Below are 20,444 nucleotides of genomic sequence, written 5' to 3'. Positions count from 1 at the left end.
AAATCTACAGGGTCCTAATAAGCAGAATGCTTCAATTGTGGGAAATGATCTTGACTCAGAACCTCATGATGTTGAATTAGCATCATTTTGGGTTGAACTAAGACCAATAAAGGACAAAATTATTGGCAGAGTTACATACAAAATCTACAAATTGTTGAAGTAATAATTGGGCATGGCATAAATCAGCAAACTAGATGGGGGTGTAATAATGTGGACAATAAATATAGAAGATTTTAACCTACATACGAGGGGTGATTGATAAGTTCATGGCCCAAGGTAGAAAGAGTCAATTTTAGAAAACCTAGCACATTTATTTTTCAACATCGTCCCCTCCTACATTCACACACAGTCCAACTGTCATGGAGCATACGGATCTTGGATCTCCAGAAAGTGTCCACAGCAGGGGTGATTTTTAAGTTTGTGGCCTAAGGTAGAAGCAGATGAGTTATACAGCTCTCATTACATGCACATGCAATTCAACTCTTTGAGTGATTATGCAGAGAGTTTGAAGTTAATAACTTATCAGGGGTGATTGATAAGTTCATGGCCTAAGGTAGAAGGAAATGAGTTATTAACTTCAAACTCTCTGCATAATCACTCAAAGAGTTGACCTGCATGTACATGTAAAGAGAGCTGTATAACTCACCTCCTTCTACCTTAGGCCACAAACTTATCAATCACCCATTGTATATACTGGACGTCAAATTAAGAGAAATAACTACTGAAACTACTGATCTGTTAGCCTTCCATCAGTGGTGGGGAACATGCTGGAATCTGAAATAAAGAATGTAATTCTGAACAACTTAAAAATAATAATAACAGTTAGCAGTGTTAATATGGATTTATGAAAGAGCAATCAAGTTTGACTAGTCTGCTGGAGTTCCTGAAGGATATAAGACTTAGAATAGATAATGAGGCATGTTGAGGATGTGGTGTATTTTGATTAGAGCCATAGAGTACTACTGCACAAAAACTGACCCTTCGGCCCATCTAACCCATGCTGATTTGATCTGCTTATTAGTCCTATCTACTCACACCCGGGCCAAAGCCCTCCATACCTCAGTCATCCATTAAATTATCCAAACTGCTCTTAAATGTTATAATTCAACCTGTATCTATCACTTCCACTGGCAGCTCATTCCACACTCACACCACCCTCTAAGTTAAAATTTCACCTTTCACCTTAAACATTTGGCTCCTAGTTCAAACCTCACCTACCCTCAGGGAAAAAAGTCTGCAAGCATTCACCCTCTCTATACATCTCATAATTTTGTGTATCTCCATAGGATCTCTCCTCATTCTCCTGCACTCCAGTGGATAATGTCCGAACCTATTCAAACTTTCCTTATAACCCAGCTCAAGTCCCAGCAACATCTTTGTATATTTTTTCTGCCCTTTCAAGCTTATTGATAACTTTCCTGTAGATCAGTGACCAGAACTGAACATAATGTGCCAAATTCAGCCTCACCATTGCATTATACAACTTCAACATAATATCCCAACTCCGTACTCAGTGCTTTTAGACCCTACCTACCTGTAATGCCACTTTCAGGGAATTTTGGGTCTGTATTCCCAGGTCCCTTTGTTCTACCACACACCTTAGTACCCGAGCATTCACTGTATAAGTCTTATGCTGCTTTGTCCTTCCAAAGTGCAACACCTCACACTTCACTGCATTAAACTGCATTTTCTTAGCTCGTCTTGATCACGCTGCAGGCTTTGATAGCCTTCCTTGCTGTCTACTGTGCCTCCATTCTTGGTGCCATCCATAATTTTGCTGATCCAGTTTATCATATTATCAGCTAAATCATTAATATAGATGATAAACAATAATGGACCCAGCACCGATCCTTCCAGCACACCACTAGTCACAGGCCTCCAGTCAGAGAGGCAGCCAACTAATACCACTCTCTGGCTTCTTCAGCTAAGCCAATGTTGAATCCTGAAAACTGGCTACTTCATTCCTGAAATACCCACACATTAGGTTGGTTAACTGGATTAGAACACGTAGAATTGGGAATGATGTAATGATGTGAATTGAGAACTAGTTATTGCATAGAGAACAGAGTGGAAATAATCTGATCACTCTCAGGTTAGCAGGCTGTGGGTGGTGAGGAATCATACTTGGATCCCAATTACTCACAATTTGGCCAAGGAAGCAAACTCTGTCATTGGCAAGTGTGTTGATTGCACTGACTCTTGTGCGTTTGGAGGTTGGAAGGGGTCTTCAAGTTCAAGTTTATGGTCATTTGACTGTACATATATGCAACCAAGTGAAACAATGTTGCTCCAGTGGTCTTAAAGGGGATGTACACAGCTTGGGAGAGGGGGGAAAACATGGCCAATGGAACATAATATGGATAACGATAGTCATAAACTTTAATGAACATTACAGAAATTGAGTAATGTCAATGCTCATAGGCTGCTGGGTGCACACAACCAGGCTTCATTCCATCCACACTCTGTGCCTGGTCTCCGCTTGTTGTGGATTTGCTTTCTTGAGCTGCTTGATGTGGGGGCAGGAGAAGCTTGAGGAGCAGCTGGAGTTCGCCTGCTCTTTGCCGTTGGATAATAGTGCCCACCTGGCACATCAAAGGAAGACAAAGGAAGACCTCCCTTGGCACCGAGCGAGCCCTTTGGCCCTTTGGCCTGCTTCTCCGTCCTGACCATGTCTACCTCAACCACTTCTTCTACATCTTGCTCCATATACGCATCACGGGCTGGAAATTGCTCCTCAGGGCTACACACATACAACTTTCTGCAGGCTCTGCTCAGCATGATAAGCAGGGTCAGATGAATGGCTGCAGCTCCTTGTTAAGGTTTGTAACTCCAAACCATAAAACAAATTAAAAGCAAAAACATAGAGCCGTGTGTACTCTTAGTTTTTACTTTAAGCAAGGGGTGTACTTGTGATGTGGTGGTGTGATGATGTATGCCATGCACACACTTTCACATCTGCAACATTGGCAAACTTCACTAAATGATGAGAATCATAATGTGCACAGTGTTGGACATCACCATTTCCTTTACCTCCTGGAAAGCCACCTCATACTGCTTTGTCTACTACCATTTCTTCCTGATCGATAGTAACGAGTTCAAGAGGTGCAACACAGTAGCCAGGTTTGGCAGGAGCGTCTTACAGTAATTGACAAATGCTAAAAAGGACTTCAACTGTGACTCATCATTTGTTCTTGGGGCATCCATCACTGCTTGAATTTTCTCAGCACACGAGTAATTCTTGTGCAGCGATGGTGTTACCACAGTAAGTAATGTTTGATTTGAAACATTCACTTGTTGTGTCAAGCTCTGATCACATAATATTCTAATCTTTTTAATACTGTTGTTTTGGGATTATGGAAATGTTCCTTGTTATCCTGAATGATAACAGTGATGTCATATAGGTAGCACTGAATGTCTAGACAGCCTTGCAGCACCTGGTCCGTGGCTTTTTGTCAGAGTGCAGGTGCAGATGTCACTCCAAAAATAAGCCTATTATACTGAAAAAGTTATTTGTGAGTGTTTATGGTGAAAAACACTTTGGACTCTTCTTCAGTCTCCATCTGTAGGTAGATCTCAACTAAGTCCAATTTGCTGAAGTATTTCCCTCCAGAAAGGTTTGCAAAGATGTTCTCTATCCTGCGCAGAGAGTATTGATCTAATTTCTATACTGAGTTGATGGTGATCTCAAAGTCACCACAGATCCTGACAGGCCCATCTTTCTTGGACACCGATGTTGCCCACTCAACCTTGGAAAGAATTTCTTCGGCCTCCATGTGATCTAGCTCACTGGCTACTTTACAACTGGTTGTTGTAATTCACTATTATGAATGTCATTCCCACAGGAGTTAGCTTTCCTCTAGTGTAACTTCTTAGTTGAATATTGCAGGCTTCAGTTCAGTATCTTTGAAATGCCGCTCAAACTGAACTAGTTGAGCCAGTGTCCAATTCCATTTTAATTAATTTGCTGTTCACTTCTGGTGTAAGCCATATTGCTAGTCGATTGATTTTTTTCACATTGTAAATCTTAAGGCTACGCAGTCCTGTGTCATTCCATCATTATCATATTTTTCAACGGCATCCAGATTAGTACTCTTTTTGAACCTGCAACTTGACTTTTTATCTTCAACTCTTCCCCAAGTGGACTATTATTTTTGTTTGCCTGACATTTTCTTTGTATGTGAGCTACTTTGTTGCATTTTCTGCAAGTTTTACCTTTAAATCTACACTAGTCTGGTGTATGTGAGCCCTGCCACAATTATAACACAATTTGTTTGGTCAGACTGGTTTCTGTTTAGATGTTGCAATTTTGTTCATGCTCATTTTCATTCTTGACTGCAACTCAGTTGTGTCCCTGTCTGCTGTTTCCATTGATACAGCTATTTCAATTGCTCTTTTAAATGTACCTGTAAGTTGTGCTTCAGTTGGGTGGCATTTTTGAATGCTTTCTTGTAAGATTCCACAAACTAAATGATCTCTCAGTGCATCATTAAGCCCATTACCAAACGGACAATGTTCAGATAACTACTTCAATTCAGCCACATGTACAGAAATTGTCTCCCTTTTGATTCCGCGTATGAAACCTGCATTCTGTAATCAACAATAGTTTCGGTTCTAAATGTTTCTGCATTACTTTCATGATATCGGCAATGCTCATTTCGGCTATTTGGTTGGAGCAGTTAGACTTCTAAGAAAACTGTATGCCTTTAAATCAAATTCATACAGCAAAATTGGCACTTGCTTCTGATTGGCTATTTCATTTGCTTCAATATAATGCTCAATTTGCTTAGTATACAATACCCAGTTATCTCTTGTGCAGTCGAGCGCATCAATCTTTCCGATATAGCTAGCCATTTCTACTTTTTTTAAAATTCATGATTATTATCATCCAGTCCTCACTGTTTATGAACCCGTAATTCAGTCTGATTTTGCCTTTTTTTAAAACTCAGCCGTTTCTCTTTCCACCTTCCAAAGAGACGCATGCTGCGCTACTTTTTTAAAAAAACTGAATCGTCTCACTGCACTTCCACAGGTAGGTAGTCGGCTTGGGTTCATTTAGAACTTCCTTGTCACCACTGTTATGTTTTGTAACTCAAAAGCATAAAACTAATTAAAAGCAAAAACACAGAGCTGGGAATAATAAACATGCACATATGACGTTGTAGTGTGATGACATATGCCACGTACGCACTTTTATATATAACCTGCAAAAACTCATTCAAACAACAAAGAATACTTAATCGAACAATATTTTACAAGATTACTAAAATATTACCAAAATATTAAGTATAAAACACTCCTGATCTCTGACCCTGGGGCGGGGTGGAGGGGTATTTGTAAATTTGCTGTTCCTCCTCCTAATCGCTGTCCAGTGATGCTGAGTTTGTGTTTATGGTGTGTAATACCTCTTATTGCAAGGACAAATATCGGGCCTTGCATTTGAACAAATGAATTAGCAGCAAGACAAGGTAACTTGGTCCCTCCTTCTGTGCCACCATGTAAGGTTATGGTTTTAACTTCATCTCCATTGCCTCTAACCTTAACTATAGTGTTTCACATCCTCAAGCAACAGTATTGTGGAGAGAGGAGAGTTGAAGATCATCAGTTTGAGGCACTACCTCTGCTCCTTTCTTCGCAGTGCTGTCTGAGCCGCTCAGAGTTTCCAGTATTTCCTATTTACATTTCAGATTTTCAGACCCTGCAATATTTTGTTTTTCAATCATTCTAAGCTGACACTGTTTCACTAAGTGATGCCAGCCGTTCCGTTGCTAAATTGGCAGAAGTATGGGCAACTATCCTTCAGCCAAGAGCAACAGAGCAGGTTATATAATGATTTATCTCAGCACTGTGCACATATTTGAATAACTTGTCAATCTGCATTGCTGTAATTATCTTCCTGATCCATGGGGACCATTATAATACATTGTTGTCCTGACAAGTTACTCATGTGCCTATGGAAGATATCAAAGGTCATGAGTGGCAGAGACAAGGTGAAAGCAGATGATCTTTTTCCCAGTGAGGGGGTGCTAAAACAAGGTTTAAGATAAGAGGTTTTAAAAGGGACATCATAGGCAATTTCTTCACGCAGAGGATGATGCGTATTTGCAACGATCTGCTAGAAATAGTGGTTGAGGCAAACACGTCAACAATATTTAAAAGCCTTCCAGTACATGGATAGAAGAGGTTTAGAGGGCTAAGGGCCAAGCACAAACAGATGGCACTAGCTTACTGGGCAAAGCAGTCGAATGCACAAGTTGGGCCAAAGGACCCGTTTCCATGCTCTGTGATTGTGACTCATTCTGGAGCTCAGATTCAGATTCTCAGCAAAAAGCAGTGTGAGAATGATTTACACATCCTTCACCAACTACTACACAGCTAGTATCAGTGTCCTTGCTGTAATACTGTCAGTCACAGTGCCAATCGTAAAAGTCTCAGCAAGGATCCTCCAGGCAATGCAGCTCAGGTTTTCAGGCATTGAGCAGTACAACACAGAATCAGGCCCTTCAGCCCAATGTGTCTATGCTGTCCCTGATGTTTGCATATGAGGTTCCCTCTCCTGCTATTGGAGTGTGTGAGTTGTCCTGTCCATTCCTCCATTTACTGACCCCTGTAAGAGGAGGGAGAACTGTACCCTGATCTACAGGAGGGGATCTGATGACCTGTGTTTGCAATTCTGACTCTCTCTGTTATTCTGCAGGGAATTCTCCTGAAGCGGAGTGGAAAATCACTCAACAAAGAGTGGAAGAAGAAGTATGTCACACTCTGCGACAACGGTGTGTTGACCTACCATCCCAGTTTACATGTAAGTGTTTCTGTCTGTGGTCGTTAAACGTTTACACTCAGAGTGACAGGGGTGGCACTTTGCAGAGAAGTAAAGCCTAAGCACTGGGTTCTAGAACAAAATGTTGCAGGTTTTGGAACTCAACAAACAGAAGCAACAAAAAAAATGTCGAAACTGGCCAGCAGGTCTGGCAGCATCCATGGAGAGGTAACATTCAGGTTGGTAACCTTTCTTCTGAAGAAAGGATATTGACCTGAACATCTGTTTCTCCTCATCTGCTGTGAATTTCCACCATTTCTCTTTTATTTCATAATTGCCTGATGGCATCAAAGCAACTCACGGGTACTGAGTTGACCTCTGCACTTCTTCTGGCAGCTTTTTTCCATGTATCCACTATGCCATCTACTTTTTTGCCATCTGTTCTGGGAAAAGGACTGCAACCATTCACCTGATTTACGACCATCATGATTTTATAAACCTCTATAAGATCACCCCTCAGCTTCCTTTCCTCCAGGGAAATCAGTCCCAGCCTGTCTGGTCTCTCCTTACATCTCAAGCCCTCCAGTCCCAATAACATTTTTGTAAATCTTCTTTGTACCCTCTCAAGCTTACTTACATCCTTCCTATAGCTTTGTGACTACAAATGTGACTAATACTCCAAGTATTGTCTCACCAATATCATGTACAACTCTAACATGACATTTTAACTCTTCTGTTCATTGTCCTGTTCGATAAAGGCAAGTGTGCCAAATGCCTTCTTTCGCATCCTGTCTAAATGTGTTGTCACTTTCAGGAAACTCTGTATTTGTACACTTGGGTCTCTGTTCTACAACATTCCCCCCACCCCAGGGTCCTGCCATTCACCGTTCATGTTCTACCCTGGTTTAACTTCCCAAAGTGCAGCACTTTGCATTTGTCTGAATTAAATTAAATGCCATCTGCCATTCCTTTGCTGTCTCTCCTAGTTGATCTAGATTCTGTTGTGACCTTAGACAACCTTCCTCTCTGTCAATTACACCAGTAATTTTGGTTTAATCTACAAACTTATGCCTATACATTCTCATCTCAGTGTAAACAACACTGACCTTTGTGGCACACCATTGTCATAGTCCTCCAATCTGAAAACAGCTCTCCACAAACCCTCTGAGCCCTACCACCAAGCCAATTCAAATGTAAGCCTGTGTTTTTTGTATGTACTCCTTGAATTGGCTGCTCACCCTGGATCCCATGTGATTTCACCTTCCAGACTAGGGTGCCACGCAGGACCTTTTCTAAGGTCTAATTATAATGTCCACCAACCTGCCCTTTGTCAACATTCTTGGTCACCTCTTCAAAAACTCAATAAAATCACTGAAACACCACCTCCTATGTACAAAGACATGCTGACATTCCTAATCAGTCCTTCCTTTCCAAATGCAGATAAATTCAGTCCCTCAGAATCCCATCCAATAACTTTCCCACCACAGCTATCAGGCTTATTCTCTGCAGTTCTCCAGCTTGTCCTTCTAGCCCTTCTTAAGTAAAAGCACTCTCCAGCTTTCATTTCTATAGTATTGAAGTAGCCACTGAGCCCACTCAGACTATACTAACCCTTTGCTAGGGCCATCCGGTTAGTCCCATGACTTGACACTTTCCCCTCAGCTCTGAACTTTCTTCTCCCTCAGTTTTTATTTAAGAGAAGAATGATTAAGTCACTCCAGTTCTTCACAGTGTGAATTCCAGATCATAATTCCTTGCTGTGTGTGAAAGGTTTCTTTTGGGTCACACTGGTAGTTCCAAGCTTGCTGTCATCTTATGTTTAGAACGTTTATTCTGCACAAAACTAAGTCATTAAAATTTATATATAAAAAGTAGAGTTCTCAATGATCCCATTAGAATGCCATTTAGGAAGATCTAATAAGAGTAGGACGTACACCATAAGTTCCAGAAAATACGGAGGAACACAGGCACCTTATTGTAGAAGTCTCTGTTGTGACAACACAGGTAGCTGGGGTGGTGAGGAAGGCATCCAGGATACTTGCTTTCATCAGCCATGTTATAGAGCATAAGAGCAAAGAGGTTATGCTACACTTTTATGCAACTGTAGTTAGGTCACAGCTTGGTGTACTGTATACAATTCTGGTCACCAGACTTGAAGGAAGGACATGTTTGCACTGGAGAGGCTGCAGAGGGGATCCACCAGAATATTGCCTTGGATGAAGTGTTTTAAATTTGAGCAGGAACTCCACAGGATGGAGTTGTTTCTTCGGAATAGAGCCTCAGGGAGGACCTAATGTATGAAATAATGAGGGGAATAAATAGGTAAAATAAGAAACTTTTTCCCACGATGGAGATATTTAAAACCTCGCTGGAAATTCTATTCTGTAACACTGCCCCCAGTCCAGTCCCTGGAATCAATCTGAGGCTGTTGGTGACCTTGAGGTGATATTCCAATCACGTATCTATACCATCACTCAGACACTTAACTCAGGCTCTGTAGATTTACCACCTCTGCCTTCTTAGCCCCTTGAGATACAGAAGCACATTGAATTAGGAGCAGGAGTAGATCACCAGCTCTTTCAATCTGTCCCACCATTCAATACAATCATGGCTGATGTGCTTGTGTTTGATTGTCAGTGTGAACTGGGTTGGTTAAAGGGCTTATTTCCATTCTATGGGTCCATATAGATCATAAGACCATTAGACCTAGGAGCAGAATTAACCCATTTGGCCCATTGAGTTATTTTCCTCCTCCTCAGCCCCATTCACCAACACTGTCCAATCAAAAACCTATCAAGCTCTTCCTTAAATACACCCAATGACCTGGCCTCCACAGCTGCCTGTGGTAGTAAATTCAACAAATTCACCAACCTCTAGCTAAAGATATTTCTCCGCATCTCTATTTTAAATGTGTGCCCCTCTATCCTAAGGCTATGCCCTCTTGTCCCAGACTCCCCCACCACGGGAACATCCTTTCCACATCTACTCTGCCTAGGCCTTTCAACATTTGAAAGGCTTCAATGAGATCCCCCCCTCATTCTTCTAAATTCCAGCAAGTACAGACCCTGAGCCATCAAACATCCCTTGTATGATAACCCTTTCATCCCCGGATTCATCCTTGTGAATCTCCTCTGCACTCTTCCCGATGCCAGCACATCTTCTCTTAGATGAGGAGCCCAAAACTGTTCCCAATTTTCAAGATGAGGCCTCACTGTGCTTTATAAAGCCTCAGCATCACATCCCTGCTCTTCTATTCTAGACCTCTTGAAATGAATGCTAACATTGTATTTGCCTTCCTCAACACCAACTCTACCTGCAAATTAACATTTAGGGTGTTCTGCACAAGGACTCCCAAGTCCCTTTGCATCTCAGATTTTTGGATTTTCTCCCTGTTTAGAAAATAGTCTGCACATTTATTTCTACTACCAGAGTGCATAATCATGCATTTTCCAACATTGTATTCCATTAGCCACTCTCTTGCCCATTCTCCTAATCTGTCTCAATCCTTCTGCAGCCTACCTGTTTCCTCAACACTACCTGCCCCTCCAGCAATCTTCGTATCATCTGCAAACTTGGCAACAAAGCCATTTATTTCACCATCTAAATAATCAATATACAGCATAAAAATAAGTGGTCCCAACACCAACCCCTGAGGAACACCATTAGTCACTGGCAGCCAACCAGACAAGGATCCTTTTATTCTCACTCACTGTCTCCTTCCCATCAGCCAATGCTCTAACCTTGCTAGTAACTTTCCTGTAATACCATGGGCTCTTAACTTGGTAAGCAACCTCATATGGGGCACCTTGTCAAAGGCCCTTCTGAAAGTCCAAATATACAACATCCATTGAATCCCATTTATCTATCCTTCTTGTAATCTCCTCAAAGAATTCCAACAAATTTGTCAGGTAAGATTTTCCCTTCGGGAAACCATACCAACTTGGTACTATCTTGTCCTGTGTCATCACATATTCCATAACCTCATCCTTAACAATTGACTCAAATATCTTCCCAACCACTGAGGTCAGGCTAACTGGTCTATAATTTCCTTTCTGCTGCCTTGCTCCTTTCTTAAAGAGTGGATTGACATTTGCAATTTTTCAGTCCTCTTCAGTCTTCAGTCACCATGCCAGAATCCAAAAATTTTGGGAATATCATTACTAGTGCCTCCACAATCTCTACTTCTACCTCTTTCAGAACCCTAAGGTGCAGATCATTCAGGTGATTTATGTTGCAAAATTCAGCTTTTGAGCACCTTCTCCTTTGTAATAGTAACTGCACTCGCTTCTCTTCCCTTGCACCCTTCAACATCTAGCATGCTGATTGTCTTCCACAGTGAAGTTAACTTATATAGGCTCATCAGGCCAGTGCTTATCGGTTTCCGTGGCGTGAAGAGACTGAGAGTACGAGATTACCTTCCCCCCCCACCCCCCGGATCGGATGCCAGTCTATCACGAGGTTAAATCCCAGCATTTTGCCTGCCAGTGCCCATTTTCAGCTGGGTGGACTGGAGCAATGTGTGGTTCAGTGCCTTGCTCAAGGACACAACACTCTCCCTCGGCTGTGGCTTGAACTCACAACCTTCAGATCGCTAGTCCAACACCTTAACCACTTAGCCACGTGCCACACTTCCACAGTGAAGACTAATGCAAAATACTCATTTAGTTCATCTGGCATCTCATTGTCTCCCGTTATTATTTCTCTGACCTCATTTTCTAGCGGCTCTATATTCACTCTCATCTCTCTTTTATTGTTTACATATTTGAAAAAGCATTTACTATCCACTTTGATATTGTTTGCTAGCTTGCTTTCAGTTCTTATCCTTTTCCTCTTAATGATTCATTTAGTTGTTCTCTGTAGAGTTTCAAAACTTCCCAAACCTCTGCCTTGACAGTAATTTTTACTTTGTTGTATGCCCTCCCTTTCGCTTTTACATTAGCTCTGACTTCCTTGTTAGCCACAATTGTACTATTTTGCTATTTGAATATTTCTTCATTATTGGAATACATCTATCCTGCACCTTCCTCATTTTTTTCCAGAAACTCACGCCATTGCTGCTCTGCTGTCATCTCTGCCGGCATCTCCTTACCATTTACTTTGGCCAACTCCTCTCTCATGCAACTGTAATTTCCTTTACTCCACTGAAATACTGCTCCCTGTTCCCTTTCTCCCTATCACATTTCAAGTTGAATATTGTGATCACTGTCTCCTAAGAGTTCTTTTACCTTAAGCTTCCTAGATAGATAGATAGATAGATAGATACTTTATTCATCCCCATGGGGAAATTCAACTTTTTTTCCAATGTCCCATACACTTGTTGTAGCAAAACTAATTACATACAATACTTAACTCAGTAAAAAATATGATATGCATCTAAATCACTATCTCAAAAAGCATTAATAATAGCTTTTAAAAAGTTCTTAAGTCCTGGCGGTAGAATTGTAAAGCCTAATGGCATTGGGGAGTAATGGCATTGGGGAGTATTGACCTCTTCATCCTGTCTGAGGAGCATTGCATCGATAGTAACCTGTCGCTGAAACTGCTTCTCTGTCTCTGGATGGTGCTATGTAGAGGATGTTCAGAGTTATCCATAATTGACCGTAGCCTACTCAGCGCCCTTCGCTCAGCTACCGATGTTAAACCCTCCAGTACTTTGCCCACGACAGAGCCCGCCTTCCTTACCAGCTTATTAAGACGTGAGGCGTCCCTCTTCTTAATGCTTCCTCCCCAACACGCCACCACTAATCACCTCCCGCTCATTACATAACACCTAGTCCCAAATAATTGATCCCCTAGTAGGCTGAACGACAAACTGCTCTGAAAAGCCATCTTATAGGCATTGAACAAACTCACTCTCTTGAGATCCATTTCCAACCTGATTTTCCCAATTGATCTGCATGTTGAAATCTCCTATGACTATCATAAAATTGCCATTTCGATACGCTTTTTCTATTTCATAGAACATACAACATAGAAATCTACAGCACATTACAGGTCCGTCGGCCCACAATATTGTGCTGACCATGTAACCTTCTTTAGAAGTTTCCTAGAATTACCCTACTGCATAGCCCTCTACTTTTTTAAGCACCACATACTTATCTGAGAGTCTCTTAAAAGACCCTATTGTATCCACCTTGACCTTATTGTATTTTCTGCTGTAATCTGTGGTCCACATTCCAGGTACTATTGGGAGGTCTGTGTATAACTGCCATCAGGGTCCTTTTACCCTTGTAGTTTCTTAACTCAACCCACAAGGATTCAACATCTTCCGATCCTATGTCAGAACTTTCCACTGATCTTACGTCATTCTTTACCAGCAGAGCCACACCTATCCTATCCCTCTGATACAACGTGTAACCTTGGACATTTAACTGCCAACTACAACTATCCGTCAGCCACAATTCAGTGATGGCCACAGTGTCAACACCCTTCTATCTGTAATCGTTCAACAAGATCATCCACCTTATTTCTTATATTCCATGCACTGAGATATAACACTGAGTACTGTATTTGCTACCCTTTTTGATTCTGCATCCCTAATGCACTGATACTCACCCTGCTGACTGCAATTATGTCCTATCATCCTCCTGCCCTTCCTGACAGTCTGACTACACACTATCTTTGCTTTTTCACCATCCGCCCTATCCTGAGTCCTTTCACTCTGGTTCTCACCCCCCTGCCAAATTAGTTTAAACTCTCCCCAACAGTTCTAACAAACCTGCCCAAGAGAATATTGGTTCACCTTGTGTTCAGGTGCAACCCATCGCTTTTGAACAGGTCATACCTCCCTGAGAAGTGATCCCAATGATCCAAGAACCTGAAGACCTGCCCCCCGTACCAGCTTCTCAGCCACCCAATTATCTACCAAATCACCCTGTTTTTACCCTCACTGGCACATGGCACCATTCTGTGGAGGCTGATGTTCTCACATAGTGCTGCCTGCTCCCTAGCATTCAGCTTCCCTGAGCGATTGCCCATCCCTTGCTCACTGACAATTATCCCTGTAGAAACCACCCAGGATGACATCTCAACTTCCCCAACTCTCCCCAGCCCTACAATGTGCCAAACTCTCTGCTCCAGGTTTGTGCCTGAAGATTCTCATCACTTTATCACTGATTCCCCCTCACATAGTGGGAGGGGTGCTACTGAGGGTGTGGTGCACAGTTGGTGGGGCAGATGGAAGGAGGGCTACATTGCTGGAGTTATTACTGAGGGAGTATTGGACTGTCAGAGAGACACTTCTGAAGATTAAAGTATGGGATTGAATATTGTACTATCCTTGGTGAGTATTTCCTCTTCTACCCTTCTTATGGAAGGAAGGTGACTGATGAAGCAGCTGAAGATGGTTGGTCCCAGGACACCTCTTTGAAGAGCTCGTACAGAATATCCTGAGATCTTCAACAACCATACTGTCTTCCTTTGTGTGAGATCTGACTCTCCCTCCCACAGAGTAGTCTTGTTACCCATTCACATCAATTGTTCCTAAAGCTCATTGAGACCTCTTTCTGTCAAATATTGTCTTGATGTTGTGTCCTCACTGTTGACCCACCCCTAGAACCCAGCTCTTGGTTCTGGTGAAACCCAGAATGGGTAAGCAGGTTCTTGCTGAGTAGGTATCACAGTCTTGATGTCAGTGACACCTCCCGGGCACTGAGAGTAGACTTACAGGGCAGTAGCTAGTTGGGCTGGATTTGTTCTGAATTTTGTGACCAGGGCATACCTAGGTATTTGCATCCTTGACAGGTAGATGTCAGAACTTATAAGGTAAGCTTAACTAGTGGTGTGATTAATTCTGGAATTGTATCCATTCTCTGGAGTAATCTGAATTTTTGCTGCACGGTGGTTAGAACACTTTGCCATTTGGATTCACCTCAGTAACAGCATTGCAAGTATTACTCAGCTGAAGTGACCTGGCCAGGGCTGTGTGTGCATTTCTCCCTCTGCTGTTCTGCATAGTCTGCATGTTGTATTCTGTGATGGTCTGTTTGTCCTGCATTTAGATCTGCACTTTCCATTTTATTGCAATTCTGGATGTCATATACTGTTTGGGCCTTTGTACCTGTGTTATGTATTCTTTCAGTCAATGTGTTGTATGTTGAAGCAGCTGACATGTCTTACATTATTTTGGTCTGTGTGTCTTATGTTGTGCAGATCTGTGTGTCCTGTAATTCTAGAATCATAGAGTATGTCATACAGCATGGAAACCGGCTCTTCAGCCAACTTGCCCATGGTGACCAAGATTCCCATTTATGCCAGTCCCATTTGCCTGTGATTGGCCCACATCCCTCTTACCCACTCCTGTCCTTGAACCTGTCCAATGTTGTTAATGTACCGGCCTCAACCATTTCCACTGGCAGCTCGTCCATATACAATGGCATGCAAAAGTTTGGGCACCCCTGGTCAAAATTTCTGGTACTGTGAATAGCTAAGCAAGTAAAAGATGACCTGATTTCCAAAAGGCATAAAGTTAAAGATGACACATTTCTTTAATATTTTAAGCAAGATTACTTTTTTATTTCCATCTTTTACAGTTTAAAAATAACAAAAAAGGAAAAGGGCTCAAAGCAAAAATTTGGGCACCCTGCATGGTCAGTACTTAGTAACACACCCTTTGGCAAGTATTACAGCTTGTAAATGCTTTCTGTAGCCAGCTGAGTCCTTCAATTTTTGTTTGGGGGATTTTCACCCATTCTTCCTTGCAAATGACTTATAGTTCTGTGAGATTCTTGGGCCATCTTGCATGCACTGCTCTTTTCAGGTCTATCCACAGATGATGTTTAGGTCAGGAGACTGTGAGGGCCATGGCAAAACCTTCAGCTTGTGCCTCTTGAGGTAGTCCATTGTGGATTTTGAGGTGTGTTTAGGATCGTTATCCAGTTATAAAAGCCATTCTCTTTTCATCTTCAGCTTTTTTACAGATGGTGTGATGTTTGCTTCCAGAATTTGCTGGTATTTAATTGAATTCATTCTTTCCTTTACCAGTGAAATGTTCCCCGTGCTACTGGCTGCAACACAGGCCCAAAGCATGATCGATCCACCCCTGTGCTTAACAGTTGGAGAGGTGTTCTTTTCATGAAATTCTGCACCTTTTTTTCTCCAAACATACCTTTGTTAATTAGGGCCAAAAGGTTCTATTTTAACTTCATCAGTCCACAGGACTTGTTTCCAAAATGCATCAGGCTTGTTTAGATGTTCCTTTGCAAACTTCTGATACTGAATTTTGTGGTGAGGACGCAGGAAAGGTTTTCTTCTGATGACTCTTCCATGAAGGTCATATATATGCAGGTGTCGCTGCACAGTAGAACAGTGCACCACCATTCCAGGGTCTGCTAAATCTTCCTGAATGTCTTTTGCAGTCAAACAGAGGTTTTGATTTGCCTTTCTAGCAATCCTATGAGCAGTTCTCTCGGAAAGTTTTCTTAGTCTTACAGACCTCAACTTGACCTCCACCATTCCTGTTAACTGCCATTTCTTAATTTAATTACGAACTGAGGAAACGGCTACCTGAAAAAGCTTTGCTATCTTCTTATAGCCTTCTCCTGCTTTGTGGGCATCATTTATTTTAATTTTCAGAGTGCTATGCAGCTGCTTAGAGGAGCCCATGGCTGCTGATTGTTGGGACAAGGTTTGAGGAGTCAGGGTATTTATAAAGCTTTGAAATTTGCATCACCTGGTCTTTCCTGATGATGATTGTGAACAAGCCATAGCCCTAACAAGCTAATTAAGGTCTGAGACCTTGGTAAAAGTTATTTGAGAGCTCAAATTCCTTGAACTTCTGCATGGTGCTCCCTTTCCTTTTTTTCCCACTCTAAAATTGTACAAAACAAAAATAATGCACTAATCTTGCTTAAAATGTTGAAAAGAATGTTTCATCTTTATCTTTATGACTTTTGGAGATCAGTTCATCTTCTCTTCACTTAACCATTCACAGTAACAGAAACTTTGACCGGGGTGCCCAAACTTTTGCATGCCACTGTACCCACTACCCTTCGGCTGAAACAGTTGTCCCTCAGGTTCCTCTTAAATCTCTCCCCTTTCACCTTAAGACCATTTTGGTGGATGTGTTCATATCTAAGAGGTCAGTTCTTCCCAAGTCAGCAGGTCATACTCATATAGTCACGGTTATTTTTATAGAGATACAATGGCTTTGAGGTTGCCAGACCAGCATTAACGATCCTGCTTACAGTTCTGTGTGGTTCCTTGTTGTAAATTTCTCCAGCTGTTGTGACAGGGTATGGATTTGCGTCTCTCGGTCTTGGATCTGGTCCTGTTACTGAAGCACAGTGTTTACTGTTCCCTGTCCTGTGTTGCAGAGGTCTGTACATCACGTGTCATGATGTTTCCCATGTTCTGTTTTATAAGGTTAGCTTTACTTGTCACCTGTACATCAAAGCATCCAGTGAATTGCATTGTTTTTAGTCAGAGGATGTGCTGGGGCTGCTCTGAAGTATGACCATGCTTTAGTTGCCAACGTAGCATGCCCACAATTTACTAACCCCTACGGCTTTGGAATGTGGGAGGAAACTGGAGCTCCTGGAGGAGACCCACCTGGTCACGGTGAAAACGCCTTACAGACAATGGTGGAATTGAACTCGGGTTCTGGCTCAGTAAAATGTTACACTAACTGCTATGCTACTATGTTGTGTTCCCCTGCTTTATGCATTGTTCCCTTTCTGAATTGCTGCTTGTGATCCCCATGTTGTTGTCTGTGTTCTGTGCTGCCCCCTGTGATCCCTGTCTTGTTCCATCTGCCCCATGTTGTCCCCTGTGATCCCTCTCTTATTCTCTGTGTCCCATGTTGTGCCATGTGATCCCATGTTGTTCCCTGTGTTTCATATTGTCCCCTATGATCCCCAGGGTTGTTCTCTCTGCTCCGTGTTGTTCCCTGTGTCCCATGTTGTCTCCTGTGATCCCCAGGATTGTTCCCTGTGTCCCATGTTGTCTCCTGTGATCCCCAGGATTGTTCTTGTGTCCTGTCTTGTTCCCTGTGATTCTCAGGGTTGCTCCTTGTGTCCCATGTTGTCTCCTGTGATCCCCAGGGTTGTTCTTGTGTCCTGTCTTGGTCCCTGTGTCCCATGTTGTCTCCTGTGATCCCCAGGATTGTTCCCTGTGTCCCATGTTGTCTCCTGTGATCCCCAGGGTTGTTCCCTGTGTCCCATGTTGTCTCCTGTGATCCCCAGGATTGTTCTTGTGTCCTGTCTTGTTCCCTGTGATTCTCAGGGTTGCTCCTTGTGTCCCATGTTGTCTCCTGTGATCCCCAGGGTTGTTCTTGTGTCCTGTCTTGGTCCCTGTGTCCCATGTTGTCTCCTGTGATCCCCAGGATTGTTCCCTGTGTCCCATGTTGTCTCCTGTGATCCCCAGGGTTGTTCCCTGTGTCCCATGTTGTCTCCTGTGATCCCCAGGGTTGTTCCCTGTTTTTCATGTTGTCCTCTGTGATCCCCGGGGTTTTCTGTGTCCCATGTTGTCTCCTGTGTTCTGTGCCGCCCTCTGTGATCCTTGTGTTGCTCCCCATGTTCCTCATGTTATTCTATGAACCAAGCCCCGCTGCCGTTTGAGGCTCCCTGTCTGGTGTTTGGTTGGAGAGTTTGCCTGCTGTAAGTGCTTTGTGTCTCCATGTGAGTGCATCATCTACCCGCTCTTGAATATACAGTCGAGGTTATAAAAACTGCATTAAATCCTCATGGTCATTAGCAGTTGTGCTTCAGAAATGGAAATTAATAGACAATAAATTATTATTTTATAGTTTATTGCATGGATGATGAGCTTTCTAATACTTTTTCAATTACTTAAAGCAGCTGATTTATTGCTGAGTTCTGGTCACTTGAAGTCAATTCAGTGCTGAAAAATCCTGCAGATGATGAGTGAACTTTTTTATTTTGAAGTGTGGCTTATGAATGTTTCCCTGTCTGTACACAGTGCAGGAAAATCTGCTGTCACTTGATCAGGCTTCCTGCTCCCAATCATTTCACTAGTCAAAAAGAAGGGAAATTAGCCAATGTCTCTGCTCTTGATCACTGCCCATTGACCCCTGGTTTAGAGAGAGGGGGAATCAGCAAGGAGTCCTGCTCTTGATCTCTGCCCATTAACCCTTAGGTTAGAGAGAGAGGGGGGGATTGAGCCAGGATTTCTGTTCCACATCACTGCTCATTGACCCCCAGGGTAGAAAGAAAGAGGGGGGAGGAAATCAGACAGGATTTCTTTCCCTGATCATTGCCCAGTGACCCCTAAATTTTTTGAGGGGGGTGGAATCACTTATGATTCCTACTTCTGTTTGCAGCACAGTGACCCTATGTTAAAGAGTGAGGCAGTATCTCCCTGGGTTCCTCTTCACAAACTCCTCAGTGTCCCTGAGTTTGAGAGAGGTGTTATTCTGTATTGCTGCACTTGCTCAGTCCAGGGACAGTCTTGATCTTTGGCACACAGAGCTGAAGCTGTGCCTGGAGTCACTGTGGTTCATGTGTGAGGCTAAGGATTTTGTGGGTAGCACATTTGGGGAGGTAGTCACCTTGCGCAGAGACAATGGGTGATCATCAGTCCTGGAGTCCTCCAACACCACCCTGTTCAGTGAGCACCAACGTAGAGGATGCACTTTTGGAATGCATACAAAATTGATGCGCAAGGAGAAAAGGTTAATCTTGTCATAAGGAGATCCCTTGTAAAGAGTGACCACAATATGCAAATTATATTGTTGAGGTCACGTATAAAATTTCCTGCTATTCAGCCCTTTGTGTTGGTGCCAGCTAAGTTCTTCTCCCCCACCCTCTTTCTGTTCAGCACTGGATCTGTCACCCTGCAGCTCATGGTGTTGTATTTCTTCCAATGTACATTCAAGAACAGTGTATGTTCAATGGCATGTCACTATCTCCCATGTATTAGCTACTTGAAATATTATGTCTTTCCACCACCCTCTATAAGGGACTGTGTTAGTGGAAACAAGTGATTGTGATATGAGAGATGAGCAGCTGGGATGGATAGGCAGTGATGGATTTAATGTATGAAGAATTAATATAAGTTTACAGCATGTATCCACTCATTTAGGGGACAAAATCACAACAGGAACAGTAGTTTACCTGCAGATTACAAGAGAAATTAATTCCACACCCTCCCTGCCTCTGGTCTGTCAAGTCCAAATAATGCAGCATTTTTCAATGAAATCACCTGTCCTTGGAACTCTCCTCATGTGGTTGTCCAAATACCCTCACTATTTGTCTGGTGAATCCTGACAGGCACAGAGACCAAAATAGTACACAGTGTCCCAAAGCCCAACAAAGTTGTGATAAGGCATTTCTCCTCTTACACTCAAATCCCCTTGCAGTTTAAAACCAACATACCAATTGTTTCCTTAGCTACACCTGCTTGTTAGTGTTTAGTGGCTTTCATACAAAACAGTCAGCTCCCATTAAGCATAAACATTTCTCATTTTTACTGTTTAATAAAAATACTTAGTGTTCCTGGTTTTCCGCAAATATGGATATTCCCACATTTTTCCAGGTCGTTCTCCACCCACATGCCCACTCAGCTTCTCTGTGTCTCCTTGAAGTCTCTTTGTTGACATCTTCCCTCTTGATCTGATCAGCTGGCTCTGGTTTTTGGAGCTGATTAGTGAACAGCTACCTACTGTGCTATAGATTCCTATCACCGTTTGCTCTGCTGCCCATTGTCCATTAATCTCTGAGCTTGTACTTAT

At 42.5% G+C, this 20,444-nt stretch overlaps 1 protein-coding gene across 2 annotated transcripts in view; it reads left to right on the top strand.

Annotated features, from left to right (window-relative positions):
* agap3 (ArfGAP with GTPase domain, ankyrin repeat and PH domain 3) overlaps positions 1–20,444 on the top strand; it is a 514,810-nt gene that overhangs the window by 368,251 nt on the left and 126,115 nt on the right. For both annotated transcript variants that reach the window (XM_073044964.1, XM_073044954.1), the window contains exon 10: positions 6,695–6,799. In XM_073044964.1, the coding sequence (XP_072901065.1) occupies positions 6,695–6,799 (105 nt within the window). The remainder of the gene's footprint in view (positions 1–6,694; positions 6,800–20,444) is intronic.

Source organism: Hemitrygon akajei, chromosome 1 (genome assembly GCF_048418815.1).
Source record: "Hemitrygon akajei chromosome 1, sHemAka1.3, whole genome shotgun sequence".
NCBI lineage: Eukaryota > Metazoa > Chordata > Chondrichthyes > Myliobatiformes > Dasyatidae > Hemitrygon > Hemitrygon akajei.
The sequence above is the reverse complement of the archived record's forward strand: the minus strand, read 5'-3'. Positions and strand labels throughout refer to the sequence as shown.